The 26,053-nt window shown below is 36.4% G+C and overlaps 1 protein-coding gene across 1 annotated transcript in view; it reads left to right on the top strand.

The window, feature by feature from the left end:
- Positions 1-26,053, top strand: part of LOC126471265 (unconventional myosin-Va-like) — a 163,186-nt gene that overhangs the window by 29,832 nt on the left and 107,301 nt on the right. Inside the window, exons 4-5 of the mRNA XM_050099383.1 lie at positions 1,140-1,261; positions 2,867-3,216. Coding sequence (XP_049955340.1) covers positions 1,140-1,261; positions 2,867-3,216 — 472 coding nt within the window. The remainder of the gene's footprint in view (positions 1-1,139; positions 1,262-2,866; positions 3,217-26,053) is intronic.

Below are 26,053 nucleotides of genomic sequence, written 5' to 3'. Positions count from 1 at the left end.
TATTACTAAAACAACAATCACCCTTATGGCTGCATTCATTACTATGCAATGTTGGGTTTGAAACATTCCTTTTGTCCATATGTCAGAGCTTCTGTGGCATTGCATGCAATTCCATCCATGGCAGCTGTTGGAATGCACTACTCTTAGCAATGACCAGTGTGCTACACAAATAATGTGATTTATTGCTCTGTAGATTTAATCCGAAGCATTATTAGTAGAACTGGATAACTTCTCGGCACTGCCACACTACCCAGTCAGTTGAAATAAGGGTTGCCAGCCTTGACTTGACCTGTGAGAGCGGGTTGAACTTCTCACTACTCCAGAGTCAATAATTGAAAACCGTGTACTTACCAAACTACCTTCAGGACAGATTCAGAGATATGAGCTCTGGACTGGAAAATGATAAATGCTGTCAGTTGAATACATCACTTCCAGCTGGCTACTGGCAGCTGTTGTCAATAATAACTAAAAAGGAAGTTCAAAGTCAATGTAAATGGAGAAAGAATCACACAAAGACATTACTCTAAAAATTTCTATCGAAGCTAAACGTTCCCACATTGATCTCACTGTCTCAAACACTACTTTCCAGCTAACTAATGTCACTCCAATCTGATGGAAGGGCTGTGCTTACCTAAGAAATGTACTTGCACTTAAAAACACACTTTCCTGGAGCACTGAAAAGTTCAAACTGAAATCCATACACCTTCTGAGTCTGTTTCCTGTAGTATGAGAAGTAACTTGGTTTATCATGAAGCTCTGCAGCTGGAAACTGGCTGAGGCAACTAAGATAATGGACAGGACTAGTGCACATGAGTGGCTGAGAAACAATATGTTAAAAGTTGAACAACAGCAATGCACATTCACCCAACCTCATCACGATTCCACATAATGGTCACTCACCTTCATTCCTATGTCAGTGGCATTCTTTCGTGAAGAGTAGAGTTGACTGTAACTGATGCTAAATTAACTTTCACATCTACTTTGCAGGATGTGGCAATAAGGCGTGTGTGAATATGTAAGTTATTAGATTACCAGTACATTTTTATTAGGTTAACAGCAACCTGATATGAAATATTCTTTACGCAGAAATAAAATGTTGTAATGTCAACATATCTGTAATGATTTCACTTCTCACACAGGCATGTTGGAAGATATACATGTGTTACGAAAATTGTCATGAACATTAGATTGATTATGGAAATTTTGATTGAAAGCATTATATTTACAATGATATGTGTTGCAGACATGTTGACTGTGTTGGGTACTAATCAAAGACTCAACTGGCTGTCATTTACCCTGTGCCAAGCTGCAGCTCATCTGAGAAAACTTTGCTGATACCATGAATAATTATGTAAATTCCAGTTGTTATATTTTAAAATATTATTATCCAATTTATTGCTGTTTTTGTAATGAGTTAGCAGTTCATTGACACTATATGCAAGCAGTATAGTGAAACTTCCTGACAGGCACACACTCCGCTGCAGAGTGAAAATCTTATTCTGAAAGCAGTATAGTTTCTCCCAGTATTGCATCATCTGCTTCATTTCTTTAATTATGGTATACAATCTACTGGTTTCAGCATAGAAAAATCCTGGCAGCTTTGCATCTGTCATTTAGCTGCAGATTTCATGCTCATAATGCAGTAAAGAACTGAGCCAGAAATGTTAAAGCATTGTACTCCTTTACATTACTTACTGAATGCTTCCTCTCAGGATACTTTTGGTACACCCAGAGTTACAGATTTCACCATCCTGATATGACTATAAGATTGTAAATGCTGTGATCATCTTCTGTAGCTTCCCAACCTGTTTAATATATCCTTGAACTATGAAGTCCCTATTTTAAGAATGCTGATGAACTGTGTTTAGTTTCTTGTGTTTTGTTAAACTTCACCCAATGTACATGGACCAATAATTACAAATGATTTGTGAGGAAATAAGTATAAGGTTTAATTGACAGAGATACAATGAATATATCTTATGATTTTTTGTGGCCAGAGAATGTGACTCCTGAGGATAACCTTTCATGATACCTTCTCACTAGATAATAAGGAACTGTACATAAATCCTGCACATCCATCATTATTGAAAAAATCAGTATGGTCCAAGGAGAAATGCAAGATCTTTTTCATCTAACATCATCACTGGAATTTTTCTTTTAATGGTTTGCAAATAGATGCAATTTGTAGTGCAATCATTTCCCCAGCAGTTTTATAATTAATCCCACATTTATTATTCTTTGTTATTTTTTCCCAATCCATTGCCTGCAAATACAGTTTTGCTTCCTTATACTTTTACCACAATCAGTGCAAATGGCAAAATACATTTTGGATATATTAATTATTTCTAAATGTGTTGTGTACAAATTCCAGGTTCTTCAAGAGAAACTAGATTTAGCTAAAGAGGAACTTTCACAATGCAAGAACAGCTTAAAATTGCAAACTGAAGTGCTGAAGGATGCAGGGTGTAAGTATATTTTGAAGACCAATAAACAGGATGTTAAAATTATTCCATATTTTGAGATGTGCTGTTATAATGATTGTGTAACTGCTTCAGAAACAATATTACATTGTTTCCCCTAGTGTTTTCCAGCAAATTAGATAACAATGCTGAAACAGCTGAAAACTCAATAGAGGAAGTGCTAGTGAAGAGGCAAGGTCAAAGGAATAACAGAAGAGGGATAAGAAAGAAGGAAAGACATTACCAAGGAATTTTTGAGTTTCACAAAGAGGATATTAGACATATTGTTAGGCATGTGATATTTGGTCACTATATATCCCTGAATAATTTTTCATTATGTTCACTCATGTGTTCTCTTTATTGAAGTACTTCCATTGTTTATGAATTTTACATTCTTTTAATTGCAGAATTAAAGCAACATATTGCTGTAACATTACTGCCAGGATTGCCTGCATACATTTTGTTCATGTGCATTAGGCATGCCGACTGTCAAAATGATTATGAGAAAGTACGATTACTCCTGACAGCAACTATCTACACCATCGAAAAAGTTACTAAGAAAGGCCATGATGATATTGATATAATGGTTTTGTGGCTTTCAAATACTGTGAGACTTCTGCATAATCTGAAACAGTATAGTGGAGACAAAACATTCCAAACTGAAAACACATCACTACAGAATGAACAGTGTCTACAGAATTTTGATCTCACTGAATACAGAGAAGTTCTTTCAGATACAGCTGTAGAAATCTACCAGGTATGCCTTATATTAGTGCAATTTTGTAGCTGTTGTACAAACAACAGATTCCAGATGATGATGATAATTGGTGGTGGTAATGTAATCAATAGACAAGACTTGCTGCATCGACTGCAGTCAAGAAATGTAGCATGGCCTCCAATTGCTTCTAAAAAATACTCTGTGGAATTTCTCATTTCTCAGTCCTAAGACCACCTGCGCACCAATTTCTACTTTCTTCTGAAACTCGTAAGTCCAACCATTCAATACATCTCATTATGGCTTGTTGCTATGAACCCACTGAAGAAATTTTCACTCTTGCTTATCAACACCTATAGTCTACTGCTTCCAGCCTAAAACACTACACCAGAGGTACTAATTACTTCTTCCATCAATTCTCAACATGTTAATCACTGTGTCATCTCCATCTGCACTGTTATACAAAGAGTAACTCCCCACTAATTCACCATAATTCTCCCTCAACAATCCTCTTACCCAACCTAATCCCTAATTTCTACACATTGAGAGAAGACTGTCAAGAGAAGCAGTCATCAGCTGAGTTCTGTGATTCTCAGAAAGTCATTTTGGAACACAAGGAGCACAGAACTCGTGATAGCCTAATCATTTGGACGTGATCCCATACAAAATGCTCGAAGAAGTCTGTAAAAAGTTATGGCAGTGGAGATATGACAAAACTGATAGTTTTCATGAATTTCTCTAGTGATTTTCCTGCACCAGTTTGTTGCTGACTACTGATGGCAGTGTGGCTGGTGATCATGTTTTAACATGCTACAGCTCACTGTAAACATTGCACTAAAATTATACCATTTCTCATAAAATGTGTGCTGGTATGAAAATAAAATGGACGGAAAAATGTTTTGCAGTGCTCTCCATATGATAACCAGAAACAAGTGTCAAGTGCTGAAATGGTCATCCACACTATTCTCAACTCAAAAAAGCAATAAAACTGTCTGTTTTGATTGCACATGCTCTGGTGTGACATTATCCCTGGTGGCACTAAGGGCATGATGTCCTTAACAAGTCAGTATTTTTCTTTGAAGATGTCTGTAAGGTGCTGTGAAAGCAATATCGTAAATTCAGTATATGTTCTACTGAAGAGGCCCTTTTCCAGTAGATTTTTGGAGAAGAAAGGAAGAATTAGAGTTAGGTACACCTATTCCAAATTTAAATCCTAACAAATCTGGATCAAACTGTGTGAGTAGAAATGGGTGGATGCCCCTTTGGACTTACTATCATATGTCACCTGCATGGGCCATAAAAAATGTAAAGTTCTCTCTAATAATTTGTGAGTAAAGTATGAGGGATTTGTGAGCAATACTTGACATATAAGTGCCATGGTGCACTGTTCAAGCATACCAGCTGGCAGTTTGTCAGCTCACATTTGATTCTTGCTGCTCTGTGCTTCTTTTCCCCCATCATAATGTTAAAGTTTCAATTATAAAATTTTAAATACATTTAAACAGTTAAATTTATCTTGGTAAAATTAATATATTCAATTTAGTTAAGATTACTACACTTGTAAGTCAAAAGGTTGTAGGTGGTGGTAAAAAAGTGAGTATATGAGGAGATTTAGTATGAAAGTGTATGAAGAGCATTGGATTTGTGTTTGTGATGTGTACAGTGTGTTATTTGCTTTCCATGTTTGTTATTCATGAACAGTAATGCATGGGGTAGAAGGGGTGAAAGATCTAGGACATCAATGCATTAACAAAAAAGAAACAATGGAAATCATAAACATATAGGGTGGGCAGCAATCTGTTTATTTACTGATAATAATGTGATGTACAGGAACTTTTCACTGTTGTGTGACTGTAATGGGATACAAGATGCCTTAGACAAGATTTCTACTTAAGATACAATATTGCATTGCTTGTTTTCGTAAGAGGTGTGATGCAGTGGTCCTCTGGACATACATACATGTCAGACAGACCACTACATTGTACTTCTGAACAACACAGGCACTGCAATATCTTATTTAACTACCAACACTGGGCAAGTGACTTTCAATTAAAATGTCTCCCCTGTATGGGAATAGACATAATGGATGTACTAGTGTAGGTTATAGACACATGGTTAACAACATATAGAAGATCGAGTCTGCCCATGAGGCATGCTTGGGTAGCTTAATGGTAAGATGACCTCTTGCAATAAGCAGAAAATCAGGGTTCAAATCCCAGCCCAGCACAAATTTTCATTATCATCATTCCATTATAGGGCTGCTTGTTGTCCATATTTCAACTACAAATTTATTTGAAGATTCCTAGTTGTCATGAATGGCAGCTAGCTCTTCATGTACAAAAATGTAAGTTAATGTGGATGAGTAGGGAAAGAAACATGTTCTGTAACAGCATTAGTAGTGTGTCACTTGGCATAGTCAAATCATTTAAACATGTGAATGTAATGTTGCAAAGCAATATGAAATGGAATGTGCATGTGAGGATTGTGGTAGTGAAGGTGGATGATAACCAGTTTTGTGGTTACCTGTAAAGCAGATGTCATATAGGATACTAGTGATCTATTCTCGAATATTGATTGAGTATTTTGGATCTGCAGCAGATCATATTAAAGGAAGACATTGAAGCAGTTCAGAGGTGTGTTGCTAGACTTGTTAGCAGTTGGTTTGAACAACACACGAGTATTATGGAGATACTTCAGCGACTCAAATGGGAAGACGATGTTTTTGAAGAAAACTATTGAGAAAATTTAGAGAAATGGTATTTGACTCTGACTACAGAATGATTCTACTGCCACCAAGTATACTTTCCATATAAGTACCAAGAAGATAAGACATGAGAAATTAGGGCCCACACAAAGGTGGACAGTCATTTCTCCCATGCCATATTTTGAGTGTAGCAGGAAAGGGAATGACTACCACTGGTAAAGGCTACTCTCTGCCATGCATCATGTGGTCAACTGCCGAGTATCTACGTAGATGTAGATAAAAATATCATACATGAGCTTAGTTCATTATGTAAGGCTAATGTCACAACAGTATTAAGTCAATCCTTTCATGACGATACAGTCAAAAAAAAATCTGTTTATATTTGTAGTATTGTAGCACATTGGTAAAATTTTGCATGAGCCACCAGTGTTAGATGGACAGCAATTTTTGTCATCATCATCATCATCATCATCACAATAGAACAATTATGAAAATATATATTCACATAAACAAAGATTTCTTCATACTGTTGATGGTCTTGATTTTTTAGGAGTGGACACAGCTCCAAGGATATTTCCAACAACATTTTTCAGTGTATAAAATTCAGAATCCAATGTTCGCTAACCACATATGTGAAATATTTCATGAGAAAATTCCAAGATAAACAAGGCTTTCAGAATCTGCATTTCAAAAAGAAACCAGAGAAACATAAAAATGACTTCTTAACTGATTTGAAGTTTGAGTGAAAAGAATACTTGGCAAACCCTTAGGCAAAAGCAAATACTAACTCATCTTGAAAAAAGTAAATAAATAAATTTGAATTTTGTGTAACTACTAATTAGCAATATTACAGAAAAATACTTACACTAAGATAAAAACTGTAAAGCAAATATTAATGCATTAGGGGTAACAAGACTAAAACTAACACTCAGCAATCTGAAAATTTTAACTTGGATGCAGAAAATTCTAAGATAAATGATTTGTTTTCTTATTCAATTGACTTCCTAAAGTTACTAAATTTTTTGAAATGTTAATACTATTTTGAAAACAGTCTTTTCTGTTACTTTCATCATAACTGTAAAATACTATATCATTTGCACTATTGTAGATTACTATACCAATTTCGCTACTGAAAAATGCGATACCATATCTTAGAAACAAGTCCTCTGTACCTTTTTGGCACTACCATGGCTACAGTACTATTTTACATTGTCAGTAGTTCATGAAATACTGTGTGCAGCATAGACACTACTAAAACGTCAAGGCATTTGTTAAAGTTCTGTGTGCTACATAAGCACTACTCAGTTCCAGGATACTAGATTATGTGTATAGTAGTTCAAAAATAAGTCCGGTGTGCTAACATGGCACAGCTTCAATTCGGGATACCACATGGTAAAATCTAGCACTTAACTAAAAGTTCTTTATGACAATTTAAGTCCAAGTCCAGTTGAGGGTACCATGTAGTGTGTTTAAACACACAGCCCAGTTCACTATCAGTTTGGTTCAACTCGTGGGTGAGGATAATATATAACATCAATGAAATAACATATTTATTAACACTATGGTAAATGTCCATAAAACATGTCATATAACTAACACTGAAACCATAAAAATGAAAATATCCTCTCCAGATCATGGTGTTGTCTGAAATTTACATACCATTTCTGGTTGAATATTCACTTAAAACCGGATTTAATTGGACAATGTCCACAAAGGTAATACACAAAATTATATACTGTACACAGATGATATGATGTATCAAATTTTGGGAAGCAAGTGCCCACAGATGTCAATAACTCGCCCGATATCTTTTACGCACTTCGATGAAAATAGGATTTGCTTGTTTTGTGTCATAGACATCTAAATAAAATTGCATGGTGCCTTCTGTTTACAAGTAGTTCAAAGACAAAGAATAGTATACATATATTACTAGTTATCAGACAGTATCTTCAAGGTATTTACAAAAATTATAGTGCTATGCAGTTTTTTTTTAATGCGGTGTGGGTATAGTATTCAATGGCAAAGTAGTCTTTGTACCTGATAGTATCATTCAAGAATCACTCCCATACTCATAGTTGCTTACATAAATAACAAAACAGCAAAGAAAATATGTAACACCACTTAGATATTTAAAAGTCATTGTGTGGGATATGGTTGTGGTGAAACACTTTAAAAACTTAAAAACTAGAATTTCTGTACAAATAAATGCAGATCATTACATGTTTTAGTAATTCACTATTGGGTTGTAACACTTGGTGCACATCAAGCACAAAACAAATTCATTATAAGTCTGCCATCTGGGGTAAAATGTTTCAAAAACTTAGTATATACCTTATCATATTTTCAGAAAAGTAACTATATAACTCCTATCATTCATCAGATTTTCAGAAATAGTAACAGAACAGTTATATGTCTCAAGTATATAGTCTGATACAATAAGTAGTTCAATTTATAGAGCCTTTTGAATATTGAATACATCTACCCACAAGTGTTCAGATGTGTTTTCTTGACTTACCTTGTATGATTCAGTGTAAGTAAAAACATTTCATAAGTTCAGAAATAAAAATTTCTGACTTCTCATTATCTTTCAACAGTGTACAAGTATGTAGTGGTGTATAGGTATAGTTGTTAATTCCCTATAAACATTCTCCAGCTTACTTCCTATTTTAAAGTGTCACATACTTCACATTAATTACCAACAAGACACTTAATCACTTTCCAGTGCACAGATTACTGACATGTTGCCTAATTACAAAAGGTGTCACACTTCACATAGACCCAACCTTTCTGCATAAATTTAACTGAGTATTTACTTGCATCTGTTACTTCAGACCGAAAACAACTTGCTCTACAAACCGTGCTGACAATATGTGTCTTTCATAAACTTTCTCCATGGTAAGAAAAAGTTATGTTCCCTATCCAGTCCCTACCCAACATCATTCTCCTCATCACATAAGTAATACATAAATACTTCATTAAATACATCTAATATCTCCTCATTGTATCAACATAATAACTTTACCTATTATCCTCATAATATCACCTTATTACTCCACTAAATACTTGTTTTTGTTGTTGTTGTTGTGGTCTTCAGTCCTGAGACTGGTTTGATGCAGCTCTCCATGATACTCTATCCTGTGCAAGCCTCTTCATCTCCCAGTACCTACTGCAACCTACATCATTCTGAATCTGCTTAGTGTATTCATCTCTTGGTCTCCCTCTACGATTTTGACCCTCCACGCTGCCCTCCAATACTAAACTGGTGATCCCTTGATGCCTCAGAACATGTCCTACCAACCGATCTCTTCTTCTGGTCAAGTTGTGCCACAAACTTCTCTTCTCCCCAATCCTATTCAATACTTCCTCATTAGTTATGTGGTCTACCCATCTAATCTTCAGCATTCCTCTGTAGCACCACATTTCGAAAGCTTCTATTCTCTTCTTGTCCAAACTATTTATCATCCATGTTTCACTTCCATACATGGCTACACTCCATACATATACTTTCAGAAATGACTTCCTGACACTTAAATCTATACTCGATGTTAACAAATTTCTCTTCTTCAGAAACGCTTTCCTTGCCATTGCCAGTCTACATTTTATATCCTCTCTACTTCGACCATCATCAGTTACTTTGCTCCCCAAATAGCAAAACTCCTTTACTACTTTAAGTGTCTCATTTCCTAATCTAATTCCCTCAGCATCACCCGACTTAATTCGACTACATTCCATTATCCTCGTTTTGCTTTTGTTGATGTTCAACTTATATCCTCCTTTCAAGACACTGTCCATTCCATTCAACTGCTCTTCCAAGTCCTTAGCTGTCTCTGACAGAATTACAATGTCATCGGCGAACCTCAAAGTTTTTATTTCTTCTCCATGGATTTTAATACCTACTCTGAATTTTTCTTTTGTTTCCTTTACTGCTTGCTCAATATACAGATTGAATAACATCGAGGAGAGACTACAACCCTGTCTTACTCCCTTCCCAACCACAGCTTCCCTTTCATGTCCCTCGACTCTTATAACTGCCATCTGGTTTCTGTACAAATTGTAAATAGCCGGCCGCTCCCTGTATTTTGCCCCTGCCACCTTTAGAGTTTGAAAGAGAGTATTCCAGTCAACATTGTCAAAAGCTTTCTTTAAGTCTACAAATGCTAGAAACGTAGGTTTGCCTTTCCTTAATCTTTCTTCTAGGATAAGTCGTAAGGTCAGTATTACCTCACGTGTTCCAGTGTTTCTACTAAATAATACTTAAATACTAATTAATACTTAATACTTAAATAATAATAATAATAATAATAATAATAATAATAATAATAATCCCCGCGGAGGCCCGGGAAAAGAATAGTCCTCTGGTATGTTGTTCTGCCAGTTGTAAAAGGCGACGAAAAGAACAAACCACTAATAGGGCTAACAACCCTTTTAGTGTGATTAGTTGGTTCAGGACAGAACTAATGAAGCCTCGGACAAGCGCTGTCATGGTCGGGGATGACGCTTGAACCCTATGCCCGTCCACAATGGTAATGACACTGCTAGCCAACTGGAAAATGATTTAAATCCAAATAGAGGTGTTTTACAGGATATGCTTCCTGCAACCACCCTAGAAGGAAAACAAAGACAGAGGATGAGATGGTCTGATGAAGTTAACCAACACCTCATGTTCTGTTATTACCAAGCAACAAACTTAGGAACCAACACAACTGGATACAGATCACAAGTATACACAACATTTATTACCAGATACCCAGAATTAAAATTTTTAACAGAACAATGACTAGCTGATCAGATCCACGTAATAATCAAAAATAACAGGATACCCCAGTCAGAATTAGAAAACATCAAACAACAAGTACAGCAAATACTGGAACAAAATAATATGCAATCAGAAGAAGAATAAAATACAGTAACGGACTCAAACATCCCAGAGCAAACAAATAAAGAACACCACGCATCAATTAAACAATCAGAGGAAAACGAAATCTTAAGACAGCCACCAGAACAAGCACAAATAGAACACAAAGTGACACACATGTTAGATATAGAAGAAAAATTTCAGCTGACATATACAGAATACAAAGTCACAAACATAGACATTAGACCATTCTTGCATAGACCACCAAATAACCCGCAAGTCGAAACAACAATAACAACTATCAACACAATCATACACAACAAAATAAATGAAAATACAACTACGGAAGAGTTACAACTGCTGGTTTATATAGGAGCACTCACTACACTAAATATACACACTAGGCAGAGATCAGAACCAACCAACACACAGAAGAAACCCACAAAACCAGCATGGCAACACAGGCTACAGATCAGAATAGAAAAACTGAGAAAAGACACCGGACAGCTAACACAATTTATAAGAAATGAAATATCAGACAAAAAACAAAAAAGGTTAGGTAAAATCACACAACAAGAACCGATATAGCAATTAGATGGAAAGAAGCAAAAATTACAAGCATTGGCCAAATGACTTAGAAGATACAAAAAAAGTAAAAATAGAAGGAAACAAAACCAAACATTCAACACAAACCAAAAGAAATTTTACAAGACAATAGATAACACACACATTAAAATAGACAATCCACCAAACATAACAGACATGGAACACTTCTGGAGCAACATATGGTCAAACCCGGTACAACATAACAGACATGCACTGTGGATACAAGCAGAAACAGACACATACAAGATGATACCACAAATGCCTGAAGTGGTAATTTTGCAACATGAAGTCACCCGAGCAATTAATTCTATGCACAATTGGAAAGCCCGTGGAAAAGATAAAATAGCAAATTTCTGGCTAAAGAAGTTCACCTCAACACATTCACATCTGACTAAATTATTTAACAGTTACATAGCAGACCCATACACATTCCCTGATACACTTACACATGGAATAACCTATCTAAAAACTAAAGATCAAGCAGACACAGCAAAGCCAGCAAAATATCGCCCCATAACATGCCTACCAACAATATACAAAATATTAACTTCAGTCATTACACAGAAATTAATGACACATACAACACAGAACAAAATTATAAATGAAGAACAAAAAGGCTGTTGCAAAGGGGCGCGAGGATGTAAAGAGCAACTGATAATAGATGCAGAAGTGACATATCAAGCTAAAACTAAACAAAGGCCGCTACGCTACGCATACATTGATTACCATAAAGCTTTTGATAGTGTACCCCATTCATGGTTACTACAAATATTGGAAATATACAAAGTAGATCCTAAATTGATACAGTTCCTAGACATAGTAATGAAAAATTGGAAAACCACACTTCATATCCAAACAAATTCAAATAATATCACATCACAGCCAATACAGATTAAGCGTGGAATATACCAAGGAGACTCATTAAGTCCTTTCTGTTTCTGCCTTGCTCTGAACCCACTATCCAACAAGCTAAACAACACAAATTATGGATACAATATTACTGGAACATACCAACACAAAATCACACATTTGCTATACATGGATGATCTAAATCTACTGACAGCAACAAATCAACAGCTCAACCAATTACTAAAGATAACAGAAGTATTCAGCAATGACATAAATATGGCTTTTGGAACAGACAAATGTAAGAAAAATAGCATAGTTAAGGGAAAACACACTAAACAGGAAGATTACATATTGGATAACCACAGCGACCGCATAGAAGCGATGGAAAAAACAGATGCCTATAAATATATAGGATACAGACAAAAAATAGGAATAGATAATACAAATATTAAAAAGAACTAAAAGAAAAATATAGACAAAGACTAACAAAAATACTGAAAACAGAATTGAAAGCAAGAAACAAGACAAAAGCTATAAAAACTTATGCTATACCAATATTGACCTACTCGTTTGGAATAGTGAAATGGAGTAACACAGACCTAGAAGCACTCAATACACTTACACGATCACAATGCCACAAATATAGAATACATCACATACATTCAGCAACAGAAAGATTCACATTAAGCAGAAAGGAAGAAGGAAGGGGATTTATCGACATAAAAAACCTACATTATGGACAGGTAGACAATTTAAGAAAATTCTTTCTAGAACGAGCAGAAACTAGCAAAATACACAAAGCAATCACTCATATAAATACATCGGCTACACCACTGCAATTTCATAACCACTCCTACAACCCTTTGGATCACATAACATCAACAGATACGAAGAAAGTAAATTGGAAAAAGAAAACACTACATGGCAAGCACCTGTATCATCTAACACAGCCACACATCGATCAAGACGCATCCAACACATGGCTAAGAAAAGGCAATATATACAGTGAGATGGACGGATTCATGATTGCAATACAGGATCAAACAATAAACACCAGATATTACAGCAAGCATATTATTAAAGATCCCAATACCACAACAGATAAATGCAGACTTTGCAAACAACAAATAGAAACAGTAGATCACATCACAAGTGGATGTACAATACTAGCAAATACAGAATACATCAGAACACATGACAATGTAGCAAAAATAATACATCAACAACTTGCCATACAACATAAACTAATAAAACAACATGTTCCCACATACTAGTATGCACCACAAAATGTACTGGAGAATGATGAATACAAATTATACTGGAACAGAACCATTATAACAGATAAAACACCACCACATAACAAAGATGACTTCATACTCACCAATAAAAAGAAGAAATCAACACAACTAATCGAAATATCCATACCCAATACAACAAATATACAGAAGAAAACAGGAGAAAAAAATTGAAAGATACATCCAACTGGCTGAGGAAGTCAAGGACGTGTGGCATCAGGATAAAGTTGACATTATACCAATTATACTGTCAACTACAGGAGTCATACCACACAATATCCACCAGTACATCAACGCAATACAGCTACATCCAAACATATATATACAACTACAGAAATCTGTAATTATTGATACATGTTCAATTACCCGAAAGTTCCTAAATGCAATGTAACATATACTGTACAGTTAAAAGGAAGTGAAGCTTGACCAAGGTCCGCATCAGTTTCCATTTTTGACCAGACATAACGTCTGAGAAAAGAAAGAATAATAATAATAATAATAATAATAATAATAATAATAATAATGATAATAATCACCTACAAAAAATCACCTGCTTCATCCTGCACAATAGATAAACTTCACAAAATAACGTAATGTAGTATAAGACATTAGATTAGATTTACTGTCATTCCTTTTGATTCGTAATCAGGAGGTCCTCCAGGATGTAGAACATGTCAGACAAACAATAATACATGACAAATACAGTATTTACAACTAAAACACATAAGCTAATGTACCTTCCAAAGGTCCCAAGTGGAATGATTGTCATTTTTTTAATGTACACTATATAAAAGGATCATTTTACAACACTCATTTACTAAGGTCACATTAATACACAGAATTTAAAATTTTTAAAAAAAGTTTATTTTATTTATAAGGTAATAAACACATAACTACTACAGTACTTATTTACAGTGAACACATTATTGCACTGAAATTGTGCAGAAGTTTGATTGTAACACACACAAAAATCTGTTGGTTCGACTGAGAAATTCATCAATGGAGTAGGAGGAGTTGGCCACCAATAAATCCTTTAGGCTTCTCTTAAACTGAATTTCATTGGTTGTTATGTTTTTTATGGCTGTTGGCAAGTTATTGGAAATGTGTGTTCCTGAATAAGGCACACAATTTTTTACAAGAGTAAGTGACGTCAAATCCTTGTGAAGTTTATTCTTATTTCTAGAATTGATTCCATTAACTGCGCTGTTTTTTTGAAAAAGTGATATATTTTTAATGACAAATTTCATTAATGAATAAATATATTGGGAAGCAGTAGTTAGTATCCCTAGTTCCCTAAACAGGCCTCTACAGGATGTTCTTGAGTTCATACCACATATAACTCTTATTGCACGTCGCTTTAGCTTGGCTTGATGAATTACCCCAAAAAATAATCCCCATGACATGATGGAGTGAAAGTAGTCATAGTATGCCAGGTTTTTCATTTTTATATCTCCTATGTCTGACAGAATTCGCATTGAAAATGGAGATTTGGTTAGACACTTCTGCGGTTCTGAAGTGTGCTCCTCCCAGTTGAAATTATTATCAAGTTGTAATCCTAAGAATTTAACACTGTCCACTTCTTCTATCTGCTTGTCATCAACTGTTAGGCATATACTCGTGGGACACTCCTTACAAGTTCTGAACTGCATTTAGTGTGTTTTTTTCAAAGTTTAGTGACAAAGAATTGGCTAGGAACCAGTGATTAATGTCCACAAATATTTTATTAGCCGGTCTTTCTAAGACTACACTTGATTTGCTATTTATTTCGATGTTTGTATCATCGGCAAACAAAATGAACTTGGCATCTGGTAATGTTACTGATGAAAGGCCATTGATATACAGAAGAAAAAGTAAGGACCCTAAGATGGAACCTTGTGGGACCCCACATGTAATTAGTTCCCAGTTGGCTGATGCCTAATAGCTCAATACATGTTTCTTTCTTAATAACACCCTTTGTTTCCTGCCAGAGATATTAGATTTGAACCATTTTGCAGCGTTTCCTGTTACACCATAATACTGTAATTTACTTAAAAGGATATTGTGATTTACACAGTCCAATGCCTCTGACAGATCACAAAATATACCAGTTACTTGCAATTTTTTGTCTAATGAATTAAGTACATTTTCACTGTAAGTGAAGATAGCCTTCTCAATATCAGAACCCTTTAGAAATCTGAACTGCAACAATGACAGTATGTTATTTGTGATAAGATTCCACTGATAAATGATTGGTTACACATATAGCTTAATATGTTACTTAACTCAGAATCACATCCTTTAATTAACTGTGTTGATATTTCATCATACTTACCAGATGTTTTTGATTTTAAGGATTTTATGATGGACGTTGTATCGTATTGTATTGTGTGGAACTGGGAACCTAGAAATGATGGAGAGGCTTTATCCATGCCATAGCCCTCAGTGGTTTACAACTCAACAACAGGCGACAGCAGTCCACTCACCGAACTACCGCCCCACACCAAACCCAGAGTTATTGTGCGGTTCGTCCCCCAGTGGACCCCCTTCCCTAGTAACGCTTCACACCAGAGTGTAGCCCCAATGTTTTATGTTTTTGTGGTAGACTAAATATGGTGTACACATACGCGGAGAAAATTTTTGCACAGCAATCGCTGACATAGCGTAACTGAATCAGAATAAGGGGAACCAGCCCGCATTCGCTGAGGCAGATGGAAAACTGCCTTAAAAACCATCCATAGACTGGCCGGCATACCGGACTTTGACACTAATCCATCGGGCAGATTCGTGCCAGGGACTGGCAGTGACTAGCAGTGCGTTAGACGGCACAGCTAATGGGGCGGGCCAAGATGAACATTACTTCTGTTGGGGTAGTGAGGGTCAGATTCATATTATGGAAGTTACTTGAAATGTCTGGTCTAAGGTATCCCACGGCAGCATCTACAGAATCTGGCAACCCCATCTTTTCAGTAACAGTTATAAAATGTTTGTTAAGAAGTTCTGCAACATTATACACATCTGTCACCAATGTATTATTTACTCTTAATGCTATTTGCCCCGCTTCATATCTGGTTGTACCAGTCTCCCACTTCACTATATCCCATGTTGTCTTTATTTTGTTATCTGATATGACTATCTTTTCCATGTAATATATTTGCTTTGATGTCCGTATTACAGTCTTTAATATTTTGCAGTATCTCTTGTAATGTGCTACAGCATCATCATCAGAACTGTTTTGGATTGACAGATACAGTTTTCTTTTTGTTTTACAAGACACATCTATTCCTTGAATAATCCATGACTTCTTTGTAGACTGTGCTCTAACCTTGGATAGCTTTGGGGGAAAAGTGTGTTCAAATAAGGTAAGCACTTTATTAGCAAAAGTGTTATATTTTTCATTCATGTCATGAGCACTGTAAACATCACTCCAATGAATGTCTCTGAGGAGTGTCCTAAAATAATCAATTTTTGCCTTATTGATTACCCTGTTGAGTTCAGATTTAACATATTTTATATCCTGTTGAGTATTAACATTTAACAGAAGGAACTGCATGCCATGCTCTGAGAGGCCATTGACTATTGGTTTTGTAATATAATTCTGCTGATTGTTAAAATTCTTAACCAGCAGCTGTTTATGCTGATGTAACAAGCTAGAATTATGTTTTTTTGGTTTCTTTCTCAAACTGAAGGTTTGTCTCAATCCTAACCCCTCTTAAAACTTGGTTTCTTTCTGTCCTCCCTACCCTAAAAAGAGTCTTCCGTGAACACTATAACCACTGGTATTTTATCACTCATGACAGTCCCACCCACCTTTAACTGTCCTGCTATTTGCTCAGCCAGTTTATCCTTCCCTTTTCTGTTGAGGTGAAGGCCATGCCTAGTATAATCCCACATATTGAGAGAACCATCAGGAACCACAGCAATGTGTGACCCTGCACCTGATATAAGCAGCCATTCCAACTCCAAATTCGGGAGGACGACGGTTCAATCCCACATCCGGCCATCCTGATTTAGGTTTTCCGTGATTTCCCTAAATCACGCTGGGATGGTTCCACTGACAGGGCAGGGCCGACTTCCTTCCCCATCCTTTCCTAACCCGATGAGATCGATGACCATGCTGTCTGGTCTCCTTCCCCAAACCAACCAACCAACTCCAAATTAACTCTACTGACAGAAGAGTTCAAATTGGGTTGGTCATGGTGCCCAAGAGCATATACAAACTCAACACTAGTATGGTTCGATGCTGATGCAATCTTTGCCAAGTCACACTATGTACTGCACCCAGGAACTCTGTCAATATCTTACCTGGCCCACCCACTGTAACAACGGTGTCTTCCGTAGTGAAATCTTTGCAAAGTGATCCTAAATCCTCTGTCACCTGCTCCAGACCAGCACTAGATTTAAAAAAATTGGTGACCTGGTATTCTCATTCTAGTTCATCATGCAAAACTTGGCCAACACCTCTTCCATGGGAACTACCTAACATCAACACTTTCTTTCTCTTTACTGATTTCCCTACATTCCTACTTTTCAATTTGCTGCTGAAAGTTTAATGGGCCCTGTCTACACCTGCAACTGCTTGAGGCTCAGCAGCTTCTAACCAAAGCAACAGGTCAAATCTATTTTCCACATTCACCACGAAGCTGTCAGACAAAGTTCTAGGCCTGTTCCTCCTGTTGCCACTTCTCGCCTCTTTTTGCCCTTCTCCCTCCTTAACATGTCAAGATCCCCCCTGGCCTCATCTAACTCAGCCTGAAGGGTGCCAATATTCCCCTCCTGTTCTAGTATCTTCCTACCTCTACTACATATCCTATGAAACCACTGATGAGTATCATTTACTTCCCCCACTCCCACGCCACTACAGTCGCCCACTTGGAAAAAACTACAGCACCCGTCACACCAAAGCACCGATCTAAGATTCTATGGCAAGTCAAGCACTTTTCACTCATGATAAACGTAATAGTTGATTAAGAATAAGTCAATTAAATTACAGGTAAACACGAAAATATGATTGCACAAATTTGGCCTATACGCAACTGTATGTAAAGAGAAACAACAGCGTGAATTTTCTGAAACAACAACTTAAACTTTACACTACTTTCTGGAAATGTGAGTTAAATAATGAAGAGGTATGCTACAGTTAAATGGCTGGAGAGAGCAAATAACAATTGAATGAAATTCTATCACCTAGCTGCATTCAGAGAAGTATTTGAATTACTCATGTCAATCTGTGTCAGTAATTATACTGTCTGAATATACAACAGTGGATGAACAACTGGTTGCATTTAGAGGCAAATGCAGTTTCCGACAGTATATACCAAGCAAGCCTGCAAAATGTAGTTTGAAAATTTTCACCTTATGTGACGCTAAAACATGATATACATTGGGGATGGAAATCTATGTTGAGGAAACAGCCAGAGGATCCCTTTGCACTGTCAAACTCGCCTAAGGAGATAGTACGTAGACTTGTACAGCCTATCGGAGGCACAGGACGCAATATGACACTAGACAACTGGTTTTGTTCCATACCACTGACTGAAGAGCTCCTGAAAAAGAAAGATACAATAGTAGGAACTTTTAGAAAGAATAAGAGGGAGATCTCTCCAGACTTTGTTTGCTCGAGAGGTCATGAACTTAGAAGCAGCCTTTTTGGATTCAGAAAGGATATCACCATTGTTTCATATGTGCCAAAGAAGAGCAAAAACATTATCCTTCTTTCATCTTTGCATCATGACTGTGCCATTGACACTAATACTGCAGAGGAAAAGAAACAAGAAATCATAACAATGTACAATAAGACCAAATCAGGTGTGGACACAATAGATGAAATGTGCGCTACTTATTCAACCTCAAGAAAAACTAGACGCCCGTCACTTGCCCTATTTTTTCGAATGATTGACATTGCTTACAATAACGCCTTCATCATATATGCAAATAATAACAATGAGAGGATTTCCCGAAGAATGTTTTTACGTGACGTCAGAAGGTCATTAGTAAATCCCATAGTGTGTAAGAGAGCAGCCACTCACTCCCTGCCTAAACAAGTTAGACAGAAAGCCACAAAAATGGCAGGAATTGAAGACACCAACAATGCACCACCTTCTGAGCAAAGGATACTTAAGCCCAGGTGCTGCACAGTTTGTCCTCGGGGTAAAGATATAAAAGTTAAATTGCACTGTGCTCGATGTTTGAAAGTTATGTGTGTAAAGCACATGAGAAATGTGTGGGAAAAGTGCTAAGATAACGCACCCCTTGCAGCCAGTGATAGTGACTGATTTCATAAAATGTTTGTATGAATTGACTGAACAAATTTTTAATTATAAGTATAATGTCTTACACCTGTAATACAGTATGAAGAATAACAGAAATAAATAATTAAAACTTAATTTTTAATTCATCACTCATACCAGGGAGAAAACTATCATGGCAATGTCATATAAAATCAACTGGATGGAAATGCTTGTCACCAAGGAAACATTTTAGTGGCATAGTAGGAAAGCTTGGGTGTCCTACATTGCAGAATTTTTTTAGATAAGCCCCATCTTGTTTTTTTGGTAATAGTGACATCACTATGTAAGTCTAACACATTTGAGTCTGTTATCTCAGATATTTTCTGAACTTTTTTTATCTATTTCTGAGGCAACACTGTCTATTTTTTCATTTTGCTTATTTATAAAGTTTACAGCTTGTTTACTAGTGTCTCCAACAGCATCTTTACATCTAACTTCAAAAGCACCTATCTCAGATCTGAGACCCTTGTCTACTTCCTATGGTTTTGTCTCTAATGATTGAATTTTGGATTCTGAAGCCTCTAACTTCCCCTCTACTTTTTTCACATGTTCATCTGTAGCTTTCACTTGCGAAAAAACACCAACTAAGTCTTTTTTAATATCTGAAATTTGTGCATTAAGCTCTGCTCTAATGACATTACATTCTGAGACTATTGACTTTCAAGTTTTTCACAATTTTTCTCTGTCGATGACAGTTTTTTCACTATTTTTCTCTACCAATGACAGTTTTTCACTATTTTTCTCTATCAATGACAGTTTTTCACTCTTTGATTCATTGATGACATCAGTGCAGTAAACATGTCTTGTAAATTTAACTGTTTCGGTTTTTCACTCGGCATTGTTTCACTTACGTGCAACTGTACTTGTTGCTCATGGTCTGGACTCAAATATAACACACTACTGTCTAAAAATTTCGATTCTGCATGGATTTCATTTAACTGTTTTTGTCAACTATTGCCTAATGCATCCTGAAACATGCCTTTATTGGCTATGTCATTTTTAAAGTCATTAGTTGAAGCTGGTAGCTTCAGCATATTTATTTCATTGTTCTGATCATGATCCATTTGTTGTAAATTTGTTCATAAATTATCAGTGCTAGAAAAAATGCCAGTCAGAATGTCCACACAACATTGCACTGAGGAAGTATAAAAATAAATTTTTTAATTGGTACTTAACTTATTATTGTCCTGGATTGAGTAGGTGGTGTCAACTTTCGTAATAATGTTTCAACCTTTTAAAACCATGTATGTCCATAGTGTTGTGTCACTCCAAAACTTCTCAACATGTACTATGTCAAACAATATTTGGTTTAAAATCATTACACTTTGCAACACAATTATATGCTTTTTCATCACCTGAAACATAAACACTGTCAAAAATCCAAACGTATAAGTATCCTGGCCACAAGGGCACCACTTTAACGACCTCCTTTGTTATGCACATTGGATGACTGTTAATTGTAATAATTGTTCATTGAGTAGAAATACTGTTGGGCAGATCTAGTGGTAGATTTAAAGAAAAAATACTCTTCTTGTTTCCTTTTTTAAAGGATCTCCTTCAATCCGTTGCTTGAATTTCTTCTGTGTGGAAGCCAGGTTCTCTTTTAGGTCTGGAAACCCTATAGATTGACATGCTTCTTGAAATGACATAGACTACAAACTGATTCATATGTAGTTTTAAATTTTAATAGTCCTATATGCCTTGCTGACGTCAACTACAATGTTCACTCAGTGAAATACATTCCATTTGTCTGAAACTCCAGACAACTTTACATTTTTCCTTCCTTCCTTCCCGACAGACAACATACAACCAACTGGCACCCACTTCACATCATTTCATAGTACATCAGTAAAGATTTAGGCATACTAAGAGCAAAACAGAACATTAAATCAAGAATAATTTACAGAAAATGAAATTCACTCAGCAGCACAATAGAACAATTATGATAATATATGTATTCACATGAACAAAACTTCTTTTTTGTAGTACAGTAATTTTTATGAAATTCAATTTTTTTAATCACAAGGGTTAATTGTGTTAGCACGACATATTATACAGTCGGAGTTTAAAACATTTCAAATAAGATTGAAAAATGGATGAGATTGTAAATTTGAGAATATACATGGTCCAAATGGCTTATTGCACATTACAATGAGCACTACCTTCATTCATCACGTTCAGTTCCCATACAATAATTATTTTTAATGAATGTCAGTGACACTGAGGTATTTATGCCACTAAAAGCAATGTTACTAAATGGCTTTCCACATCTGCCATGATTTTTAATTGCAATTCCCATTCTGAACAGTTACTATAGGCAAACAAGAAGTTTGGTGTAACAGTATTTTAGATTGAAATTTGGAAGGTTCACTTGTATATTAGATAAGAACTGTCATACTGAAAACTTCTCCACTTTTGAGAGAAGCTAGTACTAATAACGTCTCATTTGATGTATCATTGCAAATTTCAGTAGTGAATAACTATTATGAGCAGTGGACATGATTTTGCTGTGTTGCTCTGTATGAAATTGACAGCTTCTGTCATGTAGTACAATTGGGAATTTTGTTTGAAGTGGGCCCGATAACAAGTCATTGCCTTCAGATATCAGATGTGCCATTTGAGGACTTTTATTTCTGTGGTCCTGGTATTTCATCAGTTCAAGAAGTTAAACTTTGCTGGATATTTGCTTAAAAAGTTGTAAATTTAAAAAAGAATAAGGTTTGACGTGACATCCATATTGTCTCTAATACATTTCTTTCTTTTTTTAATCTGAATGTGGAAAAAGACATGTTGTTGTTGTTGTTGTTGTTGTGGTCTTCAGTCCAGAGACTGGTTTGATGCAGCTCTCCATGCTACCCTATCCTGTGCAAGCTTCTTCATCTCCCAGTACTTACTGCAACCTACATCCTTCTGAATCTGCTTAGTGTATTCATCTCTTGGTCTCCCTCTATGATTTTTACCCTCCACAGTGTCCGCCAATGCTAAATTTGTGATCCTTTGATGCCTCAGAACATGTCCTACCAATTGGTCCCTTCTTCTTGTCAAGTTGTGCCACAAACTCCTCTTCTCCCCAATTCTATTCAATACCTCCTCATTAGTTATGTGATCTACCCATATAATCTTCAGCATTCTTCTGTAGCACCACATTTAGAAAGCTTCTATTCTCTTCTTGTCCAAAGTATTTATCGTCCATGTTTCACTTCAATACATGGCTACACTCCATACAAATACTTTCAGAAATGACTTCCTGACACTTAAATCTAAACTCGATGTTAACAAATTTATCTTCTTCAGAAACTCTTTCCTTGCCATTGCCAGTCTACATTTTATATCCTCTCTACTTCGTCCATCATTAGTTATTTTGCTCCCCAAATAGCAAAACTCCTTTACTACTTTAAGTGTCTCATTTCCTAATCTAATTCCTTCACCATCACCTGATTTAATTTGACCACATTCCATTATCCTCGTTTTGCTTTTGTTGATGTTCATCTTATATCCTTGTTTCGAGACACTGTCCATTTCATTCAACTGCTCTTCCAAGTCCTTTGCTGTCTCTGACAGAATTATAATGTCATCGGTGAACCTCAAAGTTTTTATTTCTTCTCCATGGATTTTAATACCTACTCTGAATTTTTCTTTTGTTTCTTTTACTGCTTGCTCAATATACAGATTGAATAACATTGGGACACTGAACTCACATTCGGGAGGACGACGGTACAATCCCACGTCCGGCCATCCTAATTTAGGCTTTCCATGATTTCCCTAAAATCACTCCAGGCAAATGCTGGGATGGTTCCCTTGAAATGGCACGGCCGATTTCCTTCCCCATCCTTTCCTAATCTGATGAGACCGATGACCTCGCTGTTTGGTCTCTTCCCCCAAACAACCCAACCCAATAACTTCAGGGAGAGGCTACAGCCCTGTCTCACTTCCTTCCCAACCACTGCTTCCCTTTCATGCCCCTCGACTCTTATAACTGCCATCTGGTTTCTGTACAAATTGTAAATAGCCTATCGCTCCCTGTACTTTACCCCTGACACCTTCAGAATTTGAAAGAGAGTATTCCAGTCAACATTGTCAAAAGCTTTCTCTAAGTCTACAAATGCTAGAAACATAGGTTTGCCTTTCCTTAATCTTCCTTCTAAGATAAGTCATAAGGTCAGTATTGCCTCACGTGTTCCAATATTTCTACGGAATCCAAAGTGATCATCCCTGAGGTTGGTTTCTACCAGTTTTTCCATTTGTCTGTAAAGAATTCGTGTTAGTATTTTGCAGCTGTGACTTATTAAACTGACAGTTCGGTAATTTTCACATCTGTCAACACCTGCTTTCTTTGGGGTTGGAATTATTATATTCTTCTTGAAGTCTGAGGGTATTTTGCCTGTCCCATACATCTTGCTCATCAAATGGTAGAACTTTGTCAGGACTGGCTTGTCAGGACTGGCTCTCCCAAGGCCATCAGTAGTTCTAATGGAATGTTGGCTACTTCTGGGGCCTTGTTTTGACTCAGGTCTTTCAGTGCTCTGTCAAACTCTTCATGCAGTATTGTATCTCCCATTTCATCTTCATCTACATTCTCTTCCATTTCCATAATACTGTCCTCAAGTACATCGCCCTTGTATAGACCCTCTATATACTCCTTCCACCTCTCTGCTTTCTCTTCTTTGCTTAGAACTGGGTTTCCATCTGAGCTCTTGATATTCATACAAGTGGTTCTCTTTTCTCCAAAGGTCTCTTTAATTTTCCTGTAGGCAGTATCTGTTTCACACCTAGTGAGATAAGCCTCTACATCCTTACATTTGTCCTCTAGCCATCCTTGCTTAGCCATTTTGCGCTTCCTGTCGATCTCATTTTTGCCTGCTTCATTTACTGCATTTTTATATTTTCTCCTTTCATCAATTAAATTCAAGGATTTATACTAGCCCTCATCTTTTTACCTACTTAATCCTCTGCTGCCTTCACTACTTCATCCCTCAAAGCTACCCATTCGTCTTCTACTGTATTTCTTTCCCCCATTCCTGTCAATTGTTCCCTCATGCTCTCCCTGAAACTCTGTACAACCTCTGGTTTAGTCAGTTTATCCAGATCCCATCTCCTTAAATTCCCACCTTTTTGCAGTTTCTTCAGTTTTAATCTACAGTTCATAACCAATAGATTGTGGTCAGAGTCCACATCTGCCACTGGAAATGTCTTACAATTTAAAATCTGGTTACTAAATCTCTGTCTTACCATTATATAATCTATCTGATCTCTTCTAGTATCTCCAGGATTCTTCCGTGTATACAACCTTCTTTTGTGATTCTTGAACCAAGTGTTAGCTATGATTAAGTTATGCTCTGTGCAAAATTCTACCAAGCAGCTTCCCCTTTCATTTCTTAGCCCCAATCCATATTCACCTACTATGTTTCGTTCTCTCCCTTTTCCTACTCTCGAATTCCAGTCACCCATGACCATAAAATTTTCATCTCCCTTCACTACCTGAATAATTTCTTTTATTCATCATACATTTCATCAATTTCTTCATCATCTGCAGAGCTAGTTGGCATATAAACTTGTACTACTGTAGTAGGCGTGGACTTTGTGTCTATCTTGGCTACAATAATGCATTCACTATGCTGTTTGTAGTAGCTTACCCACACTCCTATTTTCTTATTCATTATTAAACCTACTCCTGCATAACCCCTATTTGATTTTGTATTTATAACCCTGTATTCACCTGACCAAAAGTCTTGTTCCTCCTGCCACCAAACTTCACCAATTCCCACTATATCTAACTTTAACCTATCCATTTCCCTTTTTAAATTCTCTAACCTACCTGCCCGATTAAGGGATCTGACATTCCATGCTCCGATCCGTAGAACGCCAGTTTTCTTTCTCCTGATAACGACGTCCTCCTGAGTAGTCCCCGCCCGGAGATCCGAATGGGGGACTATTTTACCTCTGGAATATTTTACCCAAGAGGATGCCATCATCATTTAACCATACAGTAAAGCAGCAGAGACATATGCAGGAATAATTTTAAAGGAGGCATATAATGGGGCCATTGCCATGTGGCTTGAAAGGATATATAGCTGCAACTGACGAAAGAAGGTACCACACTCTGAAAATGGCATATTAGTAAAACACTATTAACAATCTCTTGATACTCCCATTACTGATTTTGGCTTACAGTTAATTCATGAAGAAGGAATTCATATATGTATGTATTGTCATACTGTGATTCATCAGTTAAGCACTAAGAAATCACCACTAACACAACAATAATTTGTTATAATTTTGAGATGCTGAATGTATTATGTTGCAC

Source organism: Schistocerca serialis, chromosome 3 (assembly GCF_023864345.2).
Source record: "Schistocerca serialis cubense isolate TAMUIC-IGC-003099 chromosome 3, iqSchSeri2.2, whole genome shotgun sequence".
In the NCBI taxonomy this organism is placed as follows: domain Eukaryota; kingdom Metazoa; phylum Arthropoda; class Insecta; order Orthoptera; family Acrididae; genus Schistocerca; species Schistocerca serialis.
Note: the sequence above shows the minus strand (reverse complement) of the source record. Positions and strands in the feature narration are given on the sequence as shown.